Consider the following 17,003-nt stretch of genomic DNA (forward strand, 5'->3'; position numbering starts at 1 on the left):
CAGTGCCGAACAGCCGGTGAGCTCAACAGCTAGAGCGGGGAGCACAAGGTCGGGGAATAAGGGGCAGCAGTGGGGAACGCAGCGGCAGGGCCAAAACAGCAGAAGCGGGAATTAGAGGGCCGGGGATCAAAGTGCAGGCACGGGGAGCACTGTTAACAGCCGGGACGGAAGACCAGGAGCGGGGATTAGAGGGCCAGGGACGAAAATGCAGGAGCCGAAAGCACTAATAACAGGGGACGAGATCATTATAGTGACCTGCCACGACCTACAGCCAAGCCTTCTCCAGCCAAACAGCTTTGGGTGGTGTCAAGATACAATAATACCGTAAAGCTGTGTACTTACAAAGTCACTCAACTCTTTATTATACCTATATAAAAGCTGTGAAATGTTACTCTATAAGGACTCATTCACACGGGCATATTCGGTTTTGGTCTGTGAATACACAGCATTTTCACTGACCGCAGCTTTGTATTAAATGCATATTTTGACCTTGCATTTCTTGCATGCATAATCACTAGGTATTTGTGTGTGCAAAAAAATGCAAGAAGGTTTAATTTCTCTTTCTTTCCTGTATAAGTCCACAATGAATATGCACATATCGTGTATTTGCTGCGTATTTATGCAATCCCATTCATTTCAATGTGCTGTTTCGCTGTGTATTATGGACTAAGATAGGCCATGCTGTGTTTTCTTTCACACGCGTAAATAACGCAGGCCTGATTAGTATTAAGGAATCCTATCCACAGGTCCTGGGACCCCTGCCGATCAGCTGAATGGGCGCCGCAGTCATTGCCGCTACACACTGGAGTAATGAGCAAAAACTGCTGCTCCACTACCTATGTAGTGCCCGGTGCTTGTAACTACAGGCACAGCTCTCATTAAAATCAATAATGGCTGCACATGCAATTACAAGCGCCGGCCACTACACGGGTTGGAGCGGCAGCTTTCACTCTGTACCCCTGTGTATAATGGCGCTGACAATGGATGCAAGATCAGCTGATTGGCTTGGGTCTCGAGTGGCAGACCACAGCTGATCAACTACTGATGACCTATCCTGAGGATAGCTCATCAATAGTATTTCCCTGGAAAACCCCTTTAAATCTTGGAAGACCCCTTCAAGGTGATGACTGCAGAAAATAGGACTCTACAAAGAAATTCTTGACTTTTCTATAAGAATCAAGCTCCCATTCACCATGTATACACTCGGAGCTTGAAAATAACAGGGGACAGTTGGTGAGCTTGACAGGAGACCAAAGAATTCAAAAATGTCTTTATTGGAGCAACGCGTTTCAGCACCACACTGGCGCCTTCATCTGGCTAATTGCATAGAAATGAAGTAAACAGAGCTACATGAACTTATAAAACATTAAAATACGTTGTGTAAGACAGTGAGTAACATCACATCAGTCATGATCAAGTCACATGACCACTAGGACCTGAGTAAACAGACATCAAATAAAGTAAAACAAATAAATCACTGCGGTGGCAGAAAAAGAAAGCCCTAAAATAAAGTATAGCGGCCATAAGTAGAAAGTATAGTCGAATAATTACAGTGTAAAGAATAAATATATAATAAAATGTGCCTTCATACATCTACGTCTATGCTCTTGTTAGATTGCTATTAACCTGCATATATTGGGTTTTTATACCATTTTCTAGGGTTTTATTTTCTATTTATATCATTCATTTAGAGTATGTCCTTTTTTGCAATGTTCATTTGGTTTCCATTGCATTCGTTTATTCATTGAATTACTTTTTTTTACTGATTAGCCCTAGCCACTGATTCTACAGTTATTTGTATAGCGCCAACTTATTCCTCAGCGCTTTCAAGTAATTTATTCATTACCCCCCAACCAAGCTTGGGTACGCATTTTACCGACCTCGGAAGGAAGGTCCTTCATCGCTCCTTTTGGGGCTGCTGACAGGCTTTCCCACGTATTCTACCGTTTGCACGATCCCTTCGAGTACAATTATTCTAATTCGCCGTTGCATTCTTCATCTCGACAGTGCCTCGCAATGGAGCGTTGTTTTCTTGTATTTTGCTGTTAATTTACCATGTATTGACGATTAAAGGGATTGTGTCATGAAGACAACCTCTGGTTAAACTGAAGCCGGACGGTCGCAGTGATGAAGCGATCGCTGTTTCCTAACGCCTTCTCTCTATAGAATCACAAGTTGGCTTGTCAACTGTATGGCCAACTATCTAATGCATGGACGTACCATGTCTGCCAACTCTGGCTCTTTGAGCGAGATACTTAGTGAAGAACCTACCTGTCCGCTTAGGGCATATAGAATAGTGTTGCCCTCATGAGACATCCCCTTTAAGAGTTTTCTATTTAGCCTGTGGATTCAACATTGCTAGATTAATGGCATTCTAGGACAAATTGCATCCTACAGCAATTAAACCGGCGGTGTTTGAGCGCAGCTCATCCCCTTTTGTTTCTAACCTGTGGCGCCTGAGCAGATTGAAATCTTCGTGTTATTACACTGCAGCACATTATTGCTGTTCGCATTATTTGTTGTCTTTTACCTCTATACTTAATCATTTCTACTGGAAGTTACGTATCCTTTCCCGTCCGGCGCTGTTGCGCCATAGTAGCATTTTTCTGAATAAATTATATTAATTCTATACATAAAGGCAAGTTTATTTGCTCTCTTAGCAGACGGCACTTCCATTTAAAGAAAACAATGACGTCTTCATTAATCTGCCTCTGAAATCCAGAGATTGTGGCTTTTAGGACCTGCATTAGGCGGTGCAGCAAGCGACGTGTCACGCTGTCTCCGAAAGAGGCTAAATCAATGTTTCTGCCATATTTTATGCAGCACTTTATTTAAAAGCATCTGACTGATTATTTCCCGGCTCCCAACGTTGGCATCACGGGGGCTATATTTAAACAAAATCCGTCAGAAACCTTCATTTCCAAATTGGTTGTGATCCAAAATATCATAAAAAGGCAGGGAATGGCTGGCATTTTTTAGTGTTATTCTCAAAGTAATTGACGTTTTGGCTTAATGAACGGTTACCTTCATTATAACTAATAGCTTCAAGAAAAAACAGGGTGTTGGTAAAGAAGGATATATGAGGTCGATAATGGGGCCAGTGGCAGCTTTATGGGAAAAAGTTGTTAAAATCGCACAGTGCCTAAATCATTTTGGGAGTGCAGGAAACTGATATTAACCCCTTCTGTACTGGAAAGACTTCACTTCATTTTCTTAATATTAGATACAGGTGTGCTGACGTACTTATGGGAGGCATTTCCAAAACTGCTTTTTAGTGGTTATATTCTGTGTCAGAATGGGGTACTGAGACCTCCAAGGGGAGATGAGGACCTCCTGTCAACCAATAAAGAACTTGAACACTTTTAACTGCATTGTAAACTTCGCTAATCTTTAATTCGCTTTACCAGGTTATTTGTGTAAATAGTCCCTAACATGTGATTGGCTACAAAACAGCTTCAAATAGGCTGGTCTTCTGTGGGATCTTCGGGCCATTTTGTCAGCACTAGAGATGAGCGAGCGTACTCGGCCACGCCCCTTTTTCACCCGAGTAACGCGATTTTCGAGTACTTCCGTACTCGGGCGAAAAGATTCGGGGGGCGCCGTGGGTGAGTGGGGGGTTGCAGCGGGGAGTGGGGGGGGGAGAGGGAGAGAGGGCTCCCCCCTGTTCCCCGCTGCTACCCCCCGCGCCGCCACGCCTCCCCCACCCCCCGGCGCCCCCCGAATCTTTTCACCCGAGTACTGAAGTACTCGAAAATCGCGGTGCTCGATCGAGTAATTACTCGAAACGAGTACGTTCGCTCATCTCTAGTCAGCACCTAATCCTCTGTTACTTTAGAGCAGTGGTTCTCAACCTTTTTCAGCCCAGACCCCCCTTTAGGTATTGGGATGGTGGCGAGTGCCCCTTAAGCCTTACTAGTTTAGACCCAGTCAAAGTTTACCTTGTTTACAAAGTTAAAAGTACAGATTAAAATACTGAATACTTTTTTGGATAGTTTGATAGTGTTTTAACAGAGTAGCATTAATTGTGAAAACCCGTCTCTAAAAATTACCAAAGAAGTATTTTAGTCAGCTAAATTTTAGTTTCTAAAATGTAGGTGTTAAATATTAAAAAAAAATGCTTAATTGTGGACACAATAATAATAGGTTTTATTGCAGAGGATATTTTTTTGGGGAAGGAAGCAGTAATACTATCTTTAATTATCATTCGATAGAAATGTGTAAAGAAAATGCAAGTTACACGTTAATCCTTAATGGTCAGAAGACTAATTAAATTGCATGAACAATGAAATTCGACTAATAATAATAATTTTTGCCACAATCAATCTGTGTCATTAATAGCTGCCTTGGGTCTGATGAGCAGACGCTAATTTCGTGATATCTGGTTCTATCTTCGTCAACCGCAGTCTCAAGTCGCCCCTTACACATATCTGAAGTTTGTTTCTCGCTTTTGTCAGGAGCTGCTGAACTGCACTGAAGCCCCTCTCCACTAAGTACGTAGATGGAAAAGCTATCACAAGCAACTTAACTTCCTGCCACAGGATAGGATAGAAATTCTTCACTTTCACCCAAAAACATTCATAGCCACATTGTTGGAAAAGTGCTTGGGCTTCACTATTGTGTTTCAAGTCGATCAACTACTCTTGTAATCTGGGAAGAAATTCTCCTGTCTGCTAAAAATGGATTGAGTACCCACATTGGTATTTCAAGGGTACATAGATCATGAAACCTAGTTTGCATGTCTTCTTTGGCTAGTTTGAGGTGTGAACAAAAACGTCTAAGTCTGCATCTTGAAGTTTCTTGAAGACTCGGAAACTGACAGCTTGCGTCGACTCAGGTTATTGGTATGAAGGTCCAGTTTGGCAATGAAGGAAGAGGTTATACCTTTAGCCTTAATGAAACTCATTTTGTCTCCTTGTAGCTTTGTGTTGACCTCGTTGAGTTTGTCAAATATGTCTGCGAGATAGGCAACGTCAACACGTCGTAGTTTGATTTTATCACAAAGGCTTGGGTCAATCGGCCGAAGAAACTCAACTACTGTGTCAAAAAAAAGTGTGTAAAAGCGTTGTAAGCACTTTCCTCTTGACAGCCACCTCACTTTCGTGTGTAGGTGTAAACATTCACATTCTTCCTCATGGTTTGTGGAAAAGGCGTTCATTCAAAGAGCATGCTTTTATCTTGTTAAGAGCATTAATTACGTAGTGCAGAGAATCATGCAATCTCTCACATAAATGTTTAGCAACTAGCTGCTGATGGATCACACAGAGGAATGCCATTATGCCAGGTATAGCAGATTTGGCTATAAATTGGGCTATAAATCCACAACATCGACCAATCATGGATGCAGCTCCATCAGTTGCAAGTACATTTGTTAAAAGGATGTTTTTTTTCTTGGAAAAATTCTTTCACTCTTTTGTATATAGAGGAGCCTTTTGTGTCAGTGGTTACATTTCTGGTAAACAACAGTTTCTCCACTACCTCTTAATTTCAATTAATGAAACAAACGTAAGCTAGCAGCAATACTTCATTGTCTCTAAACGCTGACTTGTCAATTTGCATTACAATTTCTGTGTTCTTCAACACATCCAAAAGCATTTATTCCACATCAGCAGCCATCTCGTCAATTCTTCTTGAACCGGTGTCATTACTCAAAGCCTTCGATTTCACTATGGAATACGCATAGTACTGACAATCTCTTTAACTGCGGGTTACACAAGTGTTGCCCCAATTGTATGTGATTTGCCACATTGCTATAAAGAAGCATGGAGGCCTTTGGTCAGCATTGAAAGCAGATTTTCTAAACTGCTTGCCTACAGTGCTGCGGTACTCAAACTTTGACTTTAAGCCTTGGAAAAAGGAAATAGGCTTACCCACTTTGTCTGAATGCATTTTTGCAAGGTGATCTCTCAGTCTCGAAGGCTTCATTGCTTCATTCAAAAATGCATTTTCACAAACAAGGCACAAGGGTAGCTGTTCATTTTGTAGGAAAAGGCATGAATCTGTATTTCAGGTATTCACTTGAATATTGACAGCATTTCTTCTTCTCAGCCATTTTTATATAGTATGATGATGTATGACTTTTATAACTCCATGACTCCGCTACAGATCATTCACACTGGATAACCTAAAGAACAACTTAACCCGCTGTATTCTATAATGCCACTGATTTGCTGGAACTTTAAGTTGTGTGGGTGTCTGGGAGTTGTGATTTATATCAACGTTCTGAAAATACACTTGGCGTCCACTAAGACTACAACTCCCAGAGACCCACACAAGTGAAAGTTTGAAGCTGTTCCAGCCAATCAGCAGCATTATGGAATACAGCGGGTTAGGTTGTGCTGTAGGTTATCCAGTGTTATGAAGTGTGACTGATCTGTAGCGGAGTCATGAAGTTATAAAAGTCATACATTATATGATAGAGGGGCGCAGGCTGCACCCAACTCCCATTACATGTAACTGATTCATATGGAAATAATTGCCTCGGTTTTCGTCGGTTTCGTGTTTCACCAATTGTTTTCAGATGGATTATTGACGAAAACTGAGGTATTACTACTAATTTTTAGAAAAATGTAGTTACTAGACAAAAAAAAAAAATCAACAAAGCAAACACAGAAAACCCCCCTGCCGCGTCTTTCCCTTCCTTCTTGAGAAGTAAAAATGTCCCCCAGGGGGCAATAACACCCATGTCGAGAACCACTACTCTAGAGAACCAGCCTGGTTATATATGCTATGCCCATTGCATCCCTTGTCAAGTTCTCTTTGAAGCAATTAAACATGGCTTCCAGGGCTCTTGAGTCAGAGTCATGGAGTTGGAAGAAATGTACCGACTCCAATTCTGGTTTTAAAAAATATATTACTATATACAGTGAATGGCCACTTTATTAGGAACAACAGCATGTTTCAGAACCGCAGCAATACATCGTGGCATAGAGGCCACTAGGTGATGAAATCGTTCTACAGTAATATCGGCCCCTGCGGACAGGAAGCTTCTCACAGTTATTGCGAATTAGATGAAGTTACTGACATGTTCTGAACAACTGACAGGAAGAGGTCATCAATTAACACTACTTGTACCAAATTCTCACCCTCCCGTTGGCATGATGCAACAGAAATCTTAATCTATTTATTTTTCACTGCTCAATGGTCCAATTTTTGCATTATTTTGTTCACCGGAGTCTCGCCTTTCTGTTTAGGTAACCATGACATTAGAATGGGTTGCCTAGTGTTACACGCCATCCGTGAGAAGGAATGGCGAATTGTGCGTTTAGACACGTTATTTGGAGCACCTGCATTGTATTTAGCTGCAATTTGCTTGACTGTGCAGCACATGTTATCAGAACAGTTTTTGACACCCTCTTCTGACCCCTTTTGTTGAGGAGTTGTTTACATCTACATGTTCTCTTTTTGCTGGATGTTTTTCCTCAATCATACCATTCTCTATATAATCTCCACATTGTTACAGGAGAAAACCCCACAAAGTTGACCCTGACTAGTCTAGTACTGATGACCAAGCCTCATACCATTCTCTATATAATCTCCACATTGTTACAGGAGAAAACCCCACAAAGTTGACCCTGACTAGTCTAGCACTGATGACCAAGCCTCATTAGAAGTTGCTCAGATCGCTTACTTTTTCCCCAAAGTAATATCTTTTGCCAGTATAAAATACGTTTGCACTGGCCCTTCAGCTTTTCATGTGCAGTGTTTAAGCCAGACTTGGAGTACAGTACTTATATGATCTGCTAAATAATGAACAGGAACAGTTTAAAAAGAAGTGACCCTTAACAGAGGGCTTTTGCATTTGGTCAGTTTATATCATAGAGGAAGAAAGTGATAAAGGGCCTAAATTAAGGCCCATTTAGACACAACGCGAATCGCTCAAAAATCGCTCAAAGCTGTCTTTTGAGCGATTCTTCTTCTGTCTAAATGCACTGACATTGTGCAGTTTTCGTGCACGAGTCGCTGATCGCTGAATTCTTACTTGCTAGAATCAAGCGATTAGCTCTTATCAGCGGAGCAGGCTGTACTGATAAGATTCTCCGTGCCTGTGTCCTGCTGTGAATTCACAGCGGGGACACTGGCAGTCAGGGCTGAGAAGAATACATCTGTTTGCTCATGCAAAACAGCTGTATTGTTATTGTTCTGTTAGCGGCCTTGGCTGTGTCCTGCTCTGCCTGCATAGCTCCACAGTAGCTAATTAACTACGATAAAGTATGCAAAGGTGATCGCTCAAAACTGTCACTCAAACTATCGTTTGAGTGAGTTTTGAGTGATTATCTTTAAGTGTAAATGAGGTCTTATACAGGGTATTATTGTATCTTATCACAATATATAGCCTCTCTTCTCCATATAGGGAGCCCAGTACTATGAATAAAGCATTATTGTTGGGGGCCTTGTTATAGGTTTTGTATTGGGGCCCAGGAGCTTCAAGTCACGCCTCTGACAATAGGAGTAAGTTTTCAGTTTGGGTAGGAACACCTCTCTGTCCCCGGTCACATAAGAAATACTATCCGCCATGACGCTGCGTCCACAGATCACATGGGCTCCTCTGCGGATAGTTCCATTACGGGACCTATTGAGCTTGTGCTTGTCAGGCTCATTCTGTCTGAGAGGGCAGGGCAAGCAGTGCATTTGATGGTCGAGAAGACATTTCCCATGATCCTTACTCCTGCAAGAAGTTCATAGTCAGATGAATATCCACTAGTGGAACTTAAGCTCTTATTGCAGTGTCTGTATGTGAATGATGGATAGGGTATCTTCATTATATTTATTGATAATGTTTGCGTTTTTCACTGTGTATTTGCGCGCTCCCATTGACTTTAATGGACTATTTCGGTCCATAGTACAGACTAAAGTAGAACATGCTGCAATTTTTTTCACAGCCGTGAAAAATGCATTTCCGAATACCCCAACGGGAATCGATGGGATTTCAGCTTTCCGTATTACGTGCGTAAATACACCCGTGTGAATGAGCTCTAAGAGATACATGCTGCCTTGTTTTCTTAGGTTCGAGAGGAGAAGAGCCTCAAGAAGAAGAAACCCAGATTGACATTGCCACGGTACAGGATATGCTGAGCAGTCATCACTACAAGTCATTCAAGGTCAGCATGATTCACAGGCTGAGATTTACCACCGATGTCCAACTAGGTAAGACCGCACTAACTTTTCTGTACTTCATTTCATTAAAATATCCGCAAAAGTCTGTTCCTTCAGCCCATGCTTTCCAGTGGGTTAATTCATACATGCGATATTTTAGAGTGTGCGACATTCCGACACGATACCTTGCGGGTCCTGCGATATGCACACAGCTTGTAAGGTTTTGTTTCCCTACGGAGCTTTCCTCACTGTTGCATCGCATCGCATGAAAACGCGATTTTTGTGCGGTGCGATGCAACTTTGACAGTAGGAAATCATACTGCCAAAGCCATAACCTAAGCCCTAGCTGCAGGGGGGGAAAAAGTATACATCCCCTTAGAAGTGCTGTCAACCTGGCCACATCTTCTCCCCGGTCCCTGGACTATTCTTCTTTAGCTCTTCTGGCCGGGGATTGAAAAATCCTCACCTCCTGGAAGCACTGGCTGTGATTGGCTTACCCTTAGCCAATCACAGCCAGCGCTCAATGAATCAATCACAGCCATTTATCAAATGCTGAATCTGATTGGCTAAGTGTCAGCCATTCACAGCCAGTGTTTCTGGGGGGGGGGGGGGGATTTTTCAATCCCCAGCCAGAAGAGCTGAAGAAGAATAGTGTTGGGGACAGGGGAAAAGATGCAGCAGAGCTGACAGTGCTTCTAAGGTGATGTATACTTTTTTCAAAAATTTTTCTGCAGCTAGGGCTTTTTTTTGGGGGGGGGGGGGGGGTATGGGCTGTGTCCATAGGCATGCCTTGGTGTACACAGCGGGGCAGATTTACTATAGAAAATTTTGCAGTTTTATTCACATGCAGTGGAAAACATATCTGCAAAGATACTGGAGAAAAAAGGAATCTGCAAGAAGAATGAGCACATTCGCTCTTCACATGGACTCTGCGTGGAAAAGCCTTGGATTATCCCCATAGAGCACATGTGTCAAACACAAGGCCCGCGGGCCGAATCCGGCCCGCTGCCTTATGCTATGTGGCCCGCGGCATGCCGACGGCCGCTCACCACTGTAGTGATTACCAGCTGGGGTGCCGCAGCTCCCCACTTGTAATCACACTGACAGCGCTGATCCCAGCGCACACTCTGACATCAGAATCCTTCCCCCCTGAGTCCCCTGCTCTTCAGTTCCGCAGGAGAGGACTCAGGGAGGAAGCGTGCCGTGCTGCACCCGGGCGCATAGGAACTTTTTCCACCAGGCTTTTGCACTATTGAGCAATTCCAGCAACCTGATTGGTTGTCTGGGTTGGCTGATTCACAGTGATTGGTTGTTTGGGTTCGCTGATTCACTAAGCAACCAATCAGGTTGCTGGAATTGCTCAATAGTGCAGAAGTCTTGTGGAAAAAGATAATATGCCACCCGGGCTCACCACGATCCGAGGAGGAGCAGCGCTGACAGCAAGGAGGAGGTAAGCATATGGCTGGGGAAGAGGGAAGTTAATATTGCTGCTGGGGGGGTGGGGAGTTAATATTGTTGTTGCTGGGATGAGGTTAATATTGCTGATTGCTGCCGGGGGTGAGGGGGTTAATATTGCTGGTGTGTTGGGGGGGTGAGGGGGTAAATATAGCTGATGTGTTGGGGGGGGGGGGGGGTTAATATTGCTGCTGGGAGGGGTTAATATTGCTGCTGGCAGGGGGTTAATACTGTTGCTGGGAGGGGGTTAAGATTTTTTTGGGAGAGGGGTTAATATTGCTGGGAGGGTTAATATTGTTGCTGGGTGTGGGGGAATAATATTGTTGCTCGGTGGGGGGTTAATATTGCTGCTGGCAGGGGGTTAATATTGCTGCCGGGTTGGGAAGGGGATGGGGGGTTAATATTGCTGCTGGGAGAGGGTTAATATTGCTGCGGGGGTGGGGTGGTAATATTGCTGGTGGGGGTTAATATTGCTGGGAGGGGGTTAATATTGCTGCTGGGTGGGTGGGGGTTAATACTGTTGCTGGGAGGGGGTTAAAGGGGTTGTCCCGCGCCGAGACGGGTTTTTTTTTTTTCAACCCCCCCCCCCGTTCGGCGCGAGACAACCCCGATGCAGGGGTTAAAAAAGATCACCGGACAGCGCTTACCTGAATCCCCGCGCTCCGGTGACTTCTTACTTACCCTGTGAAGATGGCCGCCAGCATCTTCTCCCTCCGTGGACCGCAGGGCTTCTGTGCGGTCCATTGCCGATTCCAGCCTCCTGATTGGCTGGAATCGGCACGTGATGGGGCGGAGCTACACGGAGCCCCATTGAGAAGATAAGAAGACCCGGACTGCGCAAGCGCGTCTAATTTGGCCATTAGACGGCGAAAATTAGACGGCAACCATGGAGACGAGGACGCCAGCAACGGGACAGGTAAGTGAAAAACTTTTGATAACTTCTGTATGGCTCATAATTAATGCACAATGTACATTACAAAGTGCATTAATATGGCCATACAGAAGTGCTGAGCCCCACTTGCTGCCGCGGGACAACCCCTTTAATATTGGTGCGGGGGAAGGGGTTAATATTGCTGCTGGTTGGGGGGGGGGGGGTTATATTGCTGCTGGGAGGAGGTTAATATTACTGTGGGGTACCCTGTTACTACTGGGGCCACTGCGGGGATCGCTATTACTAATTGGACCACTGTGGGGGGCAATATTTTTACTGGGGCCACTATGAGAGTCACTATTATTACTGCGACCACTATAGGGGTCACTATGACTACTGCGACCACTATAGGGGTCACTATTAGGGCTCGTTCACACGGGTGTAATTGCATTTTGGTCGCACAAATACGCTATGTATTTGCGCAATCAAAAACCGCTTATGCTTACGTATTTGGGCATGCAGAAAAGAACGCAGATGGGCCCACTGAAATGGTGCGCAAATATGCAGTGAATACATCGGTTTCCTGTGCATTCGCCACGTATTCACTTCAATGGCCTATTGGGGTGCGTAGTAGGTCCTGCTGTGTGAAAATATGCATCATATGAATGAAATTACTGAGATCAATGGTTTCTATTCACTGCATATTATGTACGCAAATACGCTGGTGTGAACTGTACTGTCTTACCATCGGCCCTTTGAAGGTCCCCATAAGCCTGATGTGGCCCTCGGTGAAAATGAGTTTGACACCCCTGCCATAGAGCTTAGCCACACATCCACAGCAGGTATAGTACATTGGTATTCCTATTACTACCAGTGTACTATGGACCATTATGGTAGGTAGTCTAAAGATGGCAGCAGCCTTCTTGACCATCTGAGCCCAAACTAATAAATGAATCAGATGCTATACTGCAAGTAAACTTAGGGCTAATGCCCACGGACGGTTTTATGCCGCGTTCCCCGCGGCGGAATACCATAGCTATTGGTTTCTATTAAACCTAATGGCTCAGTCCTCACATACAGGATTCTCCCACAGATTTACGCCGTGGGAAAATAATAGTGGCATGTTCTATTTTACCGCATTATTCTGCGTCGGGAGGTCTCCATTAGTATAGTATTAATGGAGACCGCGGTAAAAAGCGCATTTTTCCGTGAACGCCAGCAGGGACTTTTCCGTCCGTGGGCAGGAGGCCTTACACTTGAGGAACTATTGGCAGAGTTAACTTTTAGGATACTATTCAGGACTCAAAAGAAAATACTTGCATGGTTGGTGTCACATCCCTAATGTACCTGGAAGAGATTTTTGCACCTCAGCAATTGTAAGTAATCAGAGTCTGATTTTTTACAGGACATGTTGCAAGCGTGGCTGTTTTTTTTTTGCTCATTTGTGTTAGTTGTGCTCTATTATTTGTAAATATGGATTAATTTCCATTTGCTATATCCACGTTATTAGCGGCACATACGTCTTTATTTTCCATTAAATAGACAGCAGCATATGGCTATATTTTTTTGCCTATATGATCTTATATATTTTTATTAGTGTCTAATGTCTTGCTGTTGTCTTACGTTCAGTAGCAAATTAAAAGGACTTAAGGAAGAGTAATACCTCGGCGTATTCCATTTTCATATAGTTTAGGCCCACCTGGAGATTGAGGGTCTGTTTTGGGAGTGCGTTTGGTACCTACTAGTTTAGCAGTTGTGGGATGGGAGTCTGAGTGACAGTTCTACCTTCCTATTTACATACATTTCCCAGAGGAACATGCATGACTTTATAAGTCTCCTCCCACCTTCTAGGTGGTCTCCCTGAGGAGGAACTTTACCCCTTCTGACCCACATCGGTGGCCTCTCACCTGGCCAGCCAGCAAATTACTGTACACTAATGAGGAAAACTATCTGTACATGGCTATCTTTTCCTTCTGGAGAAGACTTTTTGGCTTTTATTCCCACTAATTGTTACAAGACCAGCTAATAATTCTGACATTGACTTGCAGGAATGATACATTCTAATAGATGGCGCTGTAGAGGCATTGTTCCATCTTCTCATTTACATACATTTCCCAGATGAGCATGCACGGCCTTCTAAGCCTCCTCATACCTCCTAGGTGCTCTCCCTAAGGAGAAACTTTACTCCTTCTGACCCAGGCTGTGCCAAGTGACATCGAGCTCAGCAAACCGGAGCCAAATGGCATGTAGAACTTAGTAGGCCTTTCATTCTAGGAGTTAGTGGGTTTCCCAGCAGCTGGACCATCACTAGTGAGACACCTATGGCATATTCTATCAATATACCATCTATCGGTGCAAAGTAATGCTGCATTTACCCTTCCCCTGGTGATGACATTTCTTTGCTTAGGGTATGTTCACACACACAGTATCATATACGAGGGGCGTTCATTAAACATTTCCTCTGACCCACTTTCTGTGGACAGAGAGCAACGAAACTTGGCACAGTTATTAGTCTTTCTCTACATAGGTGCCACCTAGGGACACATTTCTACCATCTCTTTATGTAACTCTAAACACCTCACTTGTTGAAGTCGACAGGTTGTTCCAAAAGCCACGTTGTGACTTCGGAAATCAGAGTCTCATCATCTGGAAAATGCTTGCCCTTCAAAAATGACTTCATTGTTGGAAAGAGGTGGAAGTCCGATGGTGCGAGGACGGGTGAATAAGGGGGATGTGGTAGAATTTCATACCCGCAGCAGCGAGCTTCCATCTGGGTAGCATGTGAGTTATGAACTGAGGCATTGACTTGCAGAAGGCAGACACCTTTCGTGAGCATGCCACGTCTCTTGGTTTTGATGGCCTCCTGCAATTTCCGCAGCAGTGAAGCATAATATGCCCCAGTAATCGTGGTAACTGGGAAATCCATCAAGACTCCTCTGTGCTGGTCCCAAAAGACTGTGAGCATGACCTTACCTGCTGTGGGTTGAGCACGGGCCTTCTTTGGAGGCGGTGAGTCCAGATGCTTCCAATGCATTGACTGCACTTCAGTCTTCGGATCGTAGAGATGGACGCAGCTTTCATCCTGTGTGATCAGTCTGTTGAAAAAGTCCTCTTGGTCTCCATGGCACATCGTCAAAGAGCCTGGGAGCACTCGACTCGTTCCTGCTTCTGGAAAGGTATGAGCAGCTGGGGGAACCCAGCAAGCGGATACCTTATGCATATGAAGATGGTCTTGGATGATTTTTTTTCCACGGACCCCACAGTAATCATGACATTTTAGGCTAGGTCACGAATGATTTCGTGGCGATTTTCCAAAATGGCAGACTCCACTTGCTGGATGGTGTGTTCATAGATAGCGGAGTGCGGTTACCCTGGAAATGGAGCCGTTTCCACCGAAGTCCGACCACATTTAAATTGACAATACTAGTTCTTGACTACATCATATGATGGGGAATCCTCCGCATAAACCTTTTTCATCTTATCGAACGTCTCCCTTGGTGTGCGGCCTTTCAAGTAAAGGAACTTCTGCATTCCACTGGGACCATTATCAGACCTCGCACCACTTCAGCACCTGTAGAAGAAAACCTTATCAGTTCTGAGTTGCAAATTGGCACATAAGACTGCCTGTCCACGGGCGATATGTCACTGCGTTATCCGTGGCGATAATCCGGCCTCGGGTAACGCAGTGAACGCTTTCCATAGGCTAACTATGGAAAGCGCAGTCCGACGTCCACGAGCAGAGAATCCTAGCGATTTATTAGATGGGCTAATCGCGGAGACCTGTCAGTGGTCCTCCACCAGGGCCAAATATTGCCTCACCTATAGATAAATATTGATGAACAACCACCACAAATTTGAGGAAGGGGGTGGCTGATTAATATTATACTTGCACATAGGTAAGGCATATAAAGTGTGTTAGCTACACAGGTACACCATGTGGGTTTGTAGCCTATTAATGACACTACTATTCAATGCAGCGGACTACCATGTACCTTACAAGTGGAACACAGCAGTGGAGACACGCTGGGCTTTTCCAGAATTTTAAAGGGCATCTGTCATCTTTGAGCCCCATAAGCTATGTTATAGAGCTCAAAAATGAGGGGGGGTGGGGTCCAGAGAGCTGCTTTTTATTTTTGCTATGCCCACGAGAAATCAGCGCATGTAAAGAGCTAGACTTTTTTCACAAGGCTGTGTGTGCAAACTCTCTCATTCATCTCAATAGGGGGAGAGTGCTCACACAGCCTTGGGAAAAGAGTTGAGCTGTGTACACACACTGATTTCTTGGGATCACAACGCTGGAAAAGCGGAACCAGTGACTATAAAAAGCAGCACTAAGAACCCTGTCCCCTCAACTTTGAGCACCATAATGTAGTTAGTCGGGCTCCGAGGTGAAGATAGTTTCCCTTTAACCCCCACCTACAGTTTAGAAGGAGCTGTGTTTGTTGTGCAGGAAAAGGACATTATAGTTTTGGATAAACAGAGCTTGTACCAATTTAAATGGCTGTAGCTCTGGTTCTATCAGTGCTGAAAACATGCCTTTTGAATTCTTGGCTTTAAAAGGACACCAAAAGCATTTGAGGAGCAATGGCAGAACCAGAGCAACAGCTGTTTGAGGTATGGTCAAGATTACTGAATTCATAGCTGTCACTTTTCAGTTAGTGTGTGCAGAGCGGAGAAGGAGGGGGTGCAAGCAGGCAGCATAGAAGATTTCTGATTCTCCTGTATATCTCTCTATCCCAGGAGGGGAGTAACATAAACTTTTGTTCATATCATTACCTCTTCATCAATCAGAGAGCATATTTGCTCTCCGATTGTCACATATGGGTTTTTTTTCTCTAAAAAAAAAAAGGAGTGAAATTCTGAAACCTTGCTCATCTAATCACTCTTCTACACCTTTTAACCCCACAGATGCTGCAGTCATATCTGACCATGGCTTCAAAGTGCTTTTACAGGGAACGAAATGTAAAACTTTGTTTTCTACCTTACACAAGGCTTTGCTATTGAAAACATAAAAGAATAAAAAATACACATAATTGGTATCTCGACATCCATAGCAACCTCTTCTATAAAATATTACATTATTTATCCAGCACATTCCATTAGAAACAAATAAAAAAAACATGCCAAAATAGCCGTTTTCTGTTCATCTTGCTTCCCCAAAAACGGGAATAGAAATTAATTAAAGCGAAGTACATTCCTTAAGATAGTACCAATAAAAACTTTGGTTGCTATAAAACCTAAAACTTGTCCTGCAAAATACAAGATCTTATATAGCTAGATTGAAAAAAAATTAAAAAGTTATGACCGCTGGAACACAAAAGGAGAAAGAACTTGCTGATTCTTAAAGCTAAAACTAGTTATGTCACCAAGGAGTTAAAAATGCAATAAGGCGACTTTTATCGTTCCAAAAATCGTTTAAATGAGCAAAAATGAATGAATCATTCAGTGTAAACACAGCAGCAAAGGAACGATCAACGATAATTTGTTTACTTGTACAGTGAACGAGGCAACAATGTATCTGCCTGGATAGACAGGGGGCGCAAGGGAGCAAGTGAACTCTGATCATTGGCTTGTGCGAACAATA

The 17,003-nt window shown here is 43.7% G+C and overlaps 1 protein-coding gene across 2 annotated transcripts in view; it reads left to right on the forward strand.

Moving 5' to 3' along the window:
• The window catches only part of MAPKAP1 (MAPK associated protein 1), a 168,784-nt gene that overhangs the window by 119,786 nt on the left and 31,995 nt on the right, over positions 1-17,003 (forward strand). For both annotated transcript variants that reach the window (XM_066580758.1, XM_066580759.1), the window contains exon 9: positions 9,004-9,144. In XM_066580758.1, coding sequence (XP_066436855.1) covers positions 9,004-9,144 — 141 coding nt within the window. The remainder of the gene's footprint in view (positions 1-9,003; positions 9,145-17,003) is intronic.

Source organism: Eleutherodactylus coqui, chromosome 10 (genome assembly GCF_035609145.1).
Source record: "Eleutherodactylus coqui strain aEleCoq1 chromosome 10, aEleCoq1.hap1, whole genome shotgun sequence".
Lineage (NCBI taxonomy): Eukaryota > Metazoa > Chordata > Amphibia > Anura > Eleutherodactylidae > Eleutherodactylus > Eleutherodactylus coqui.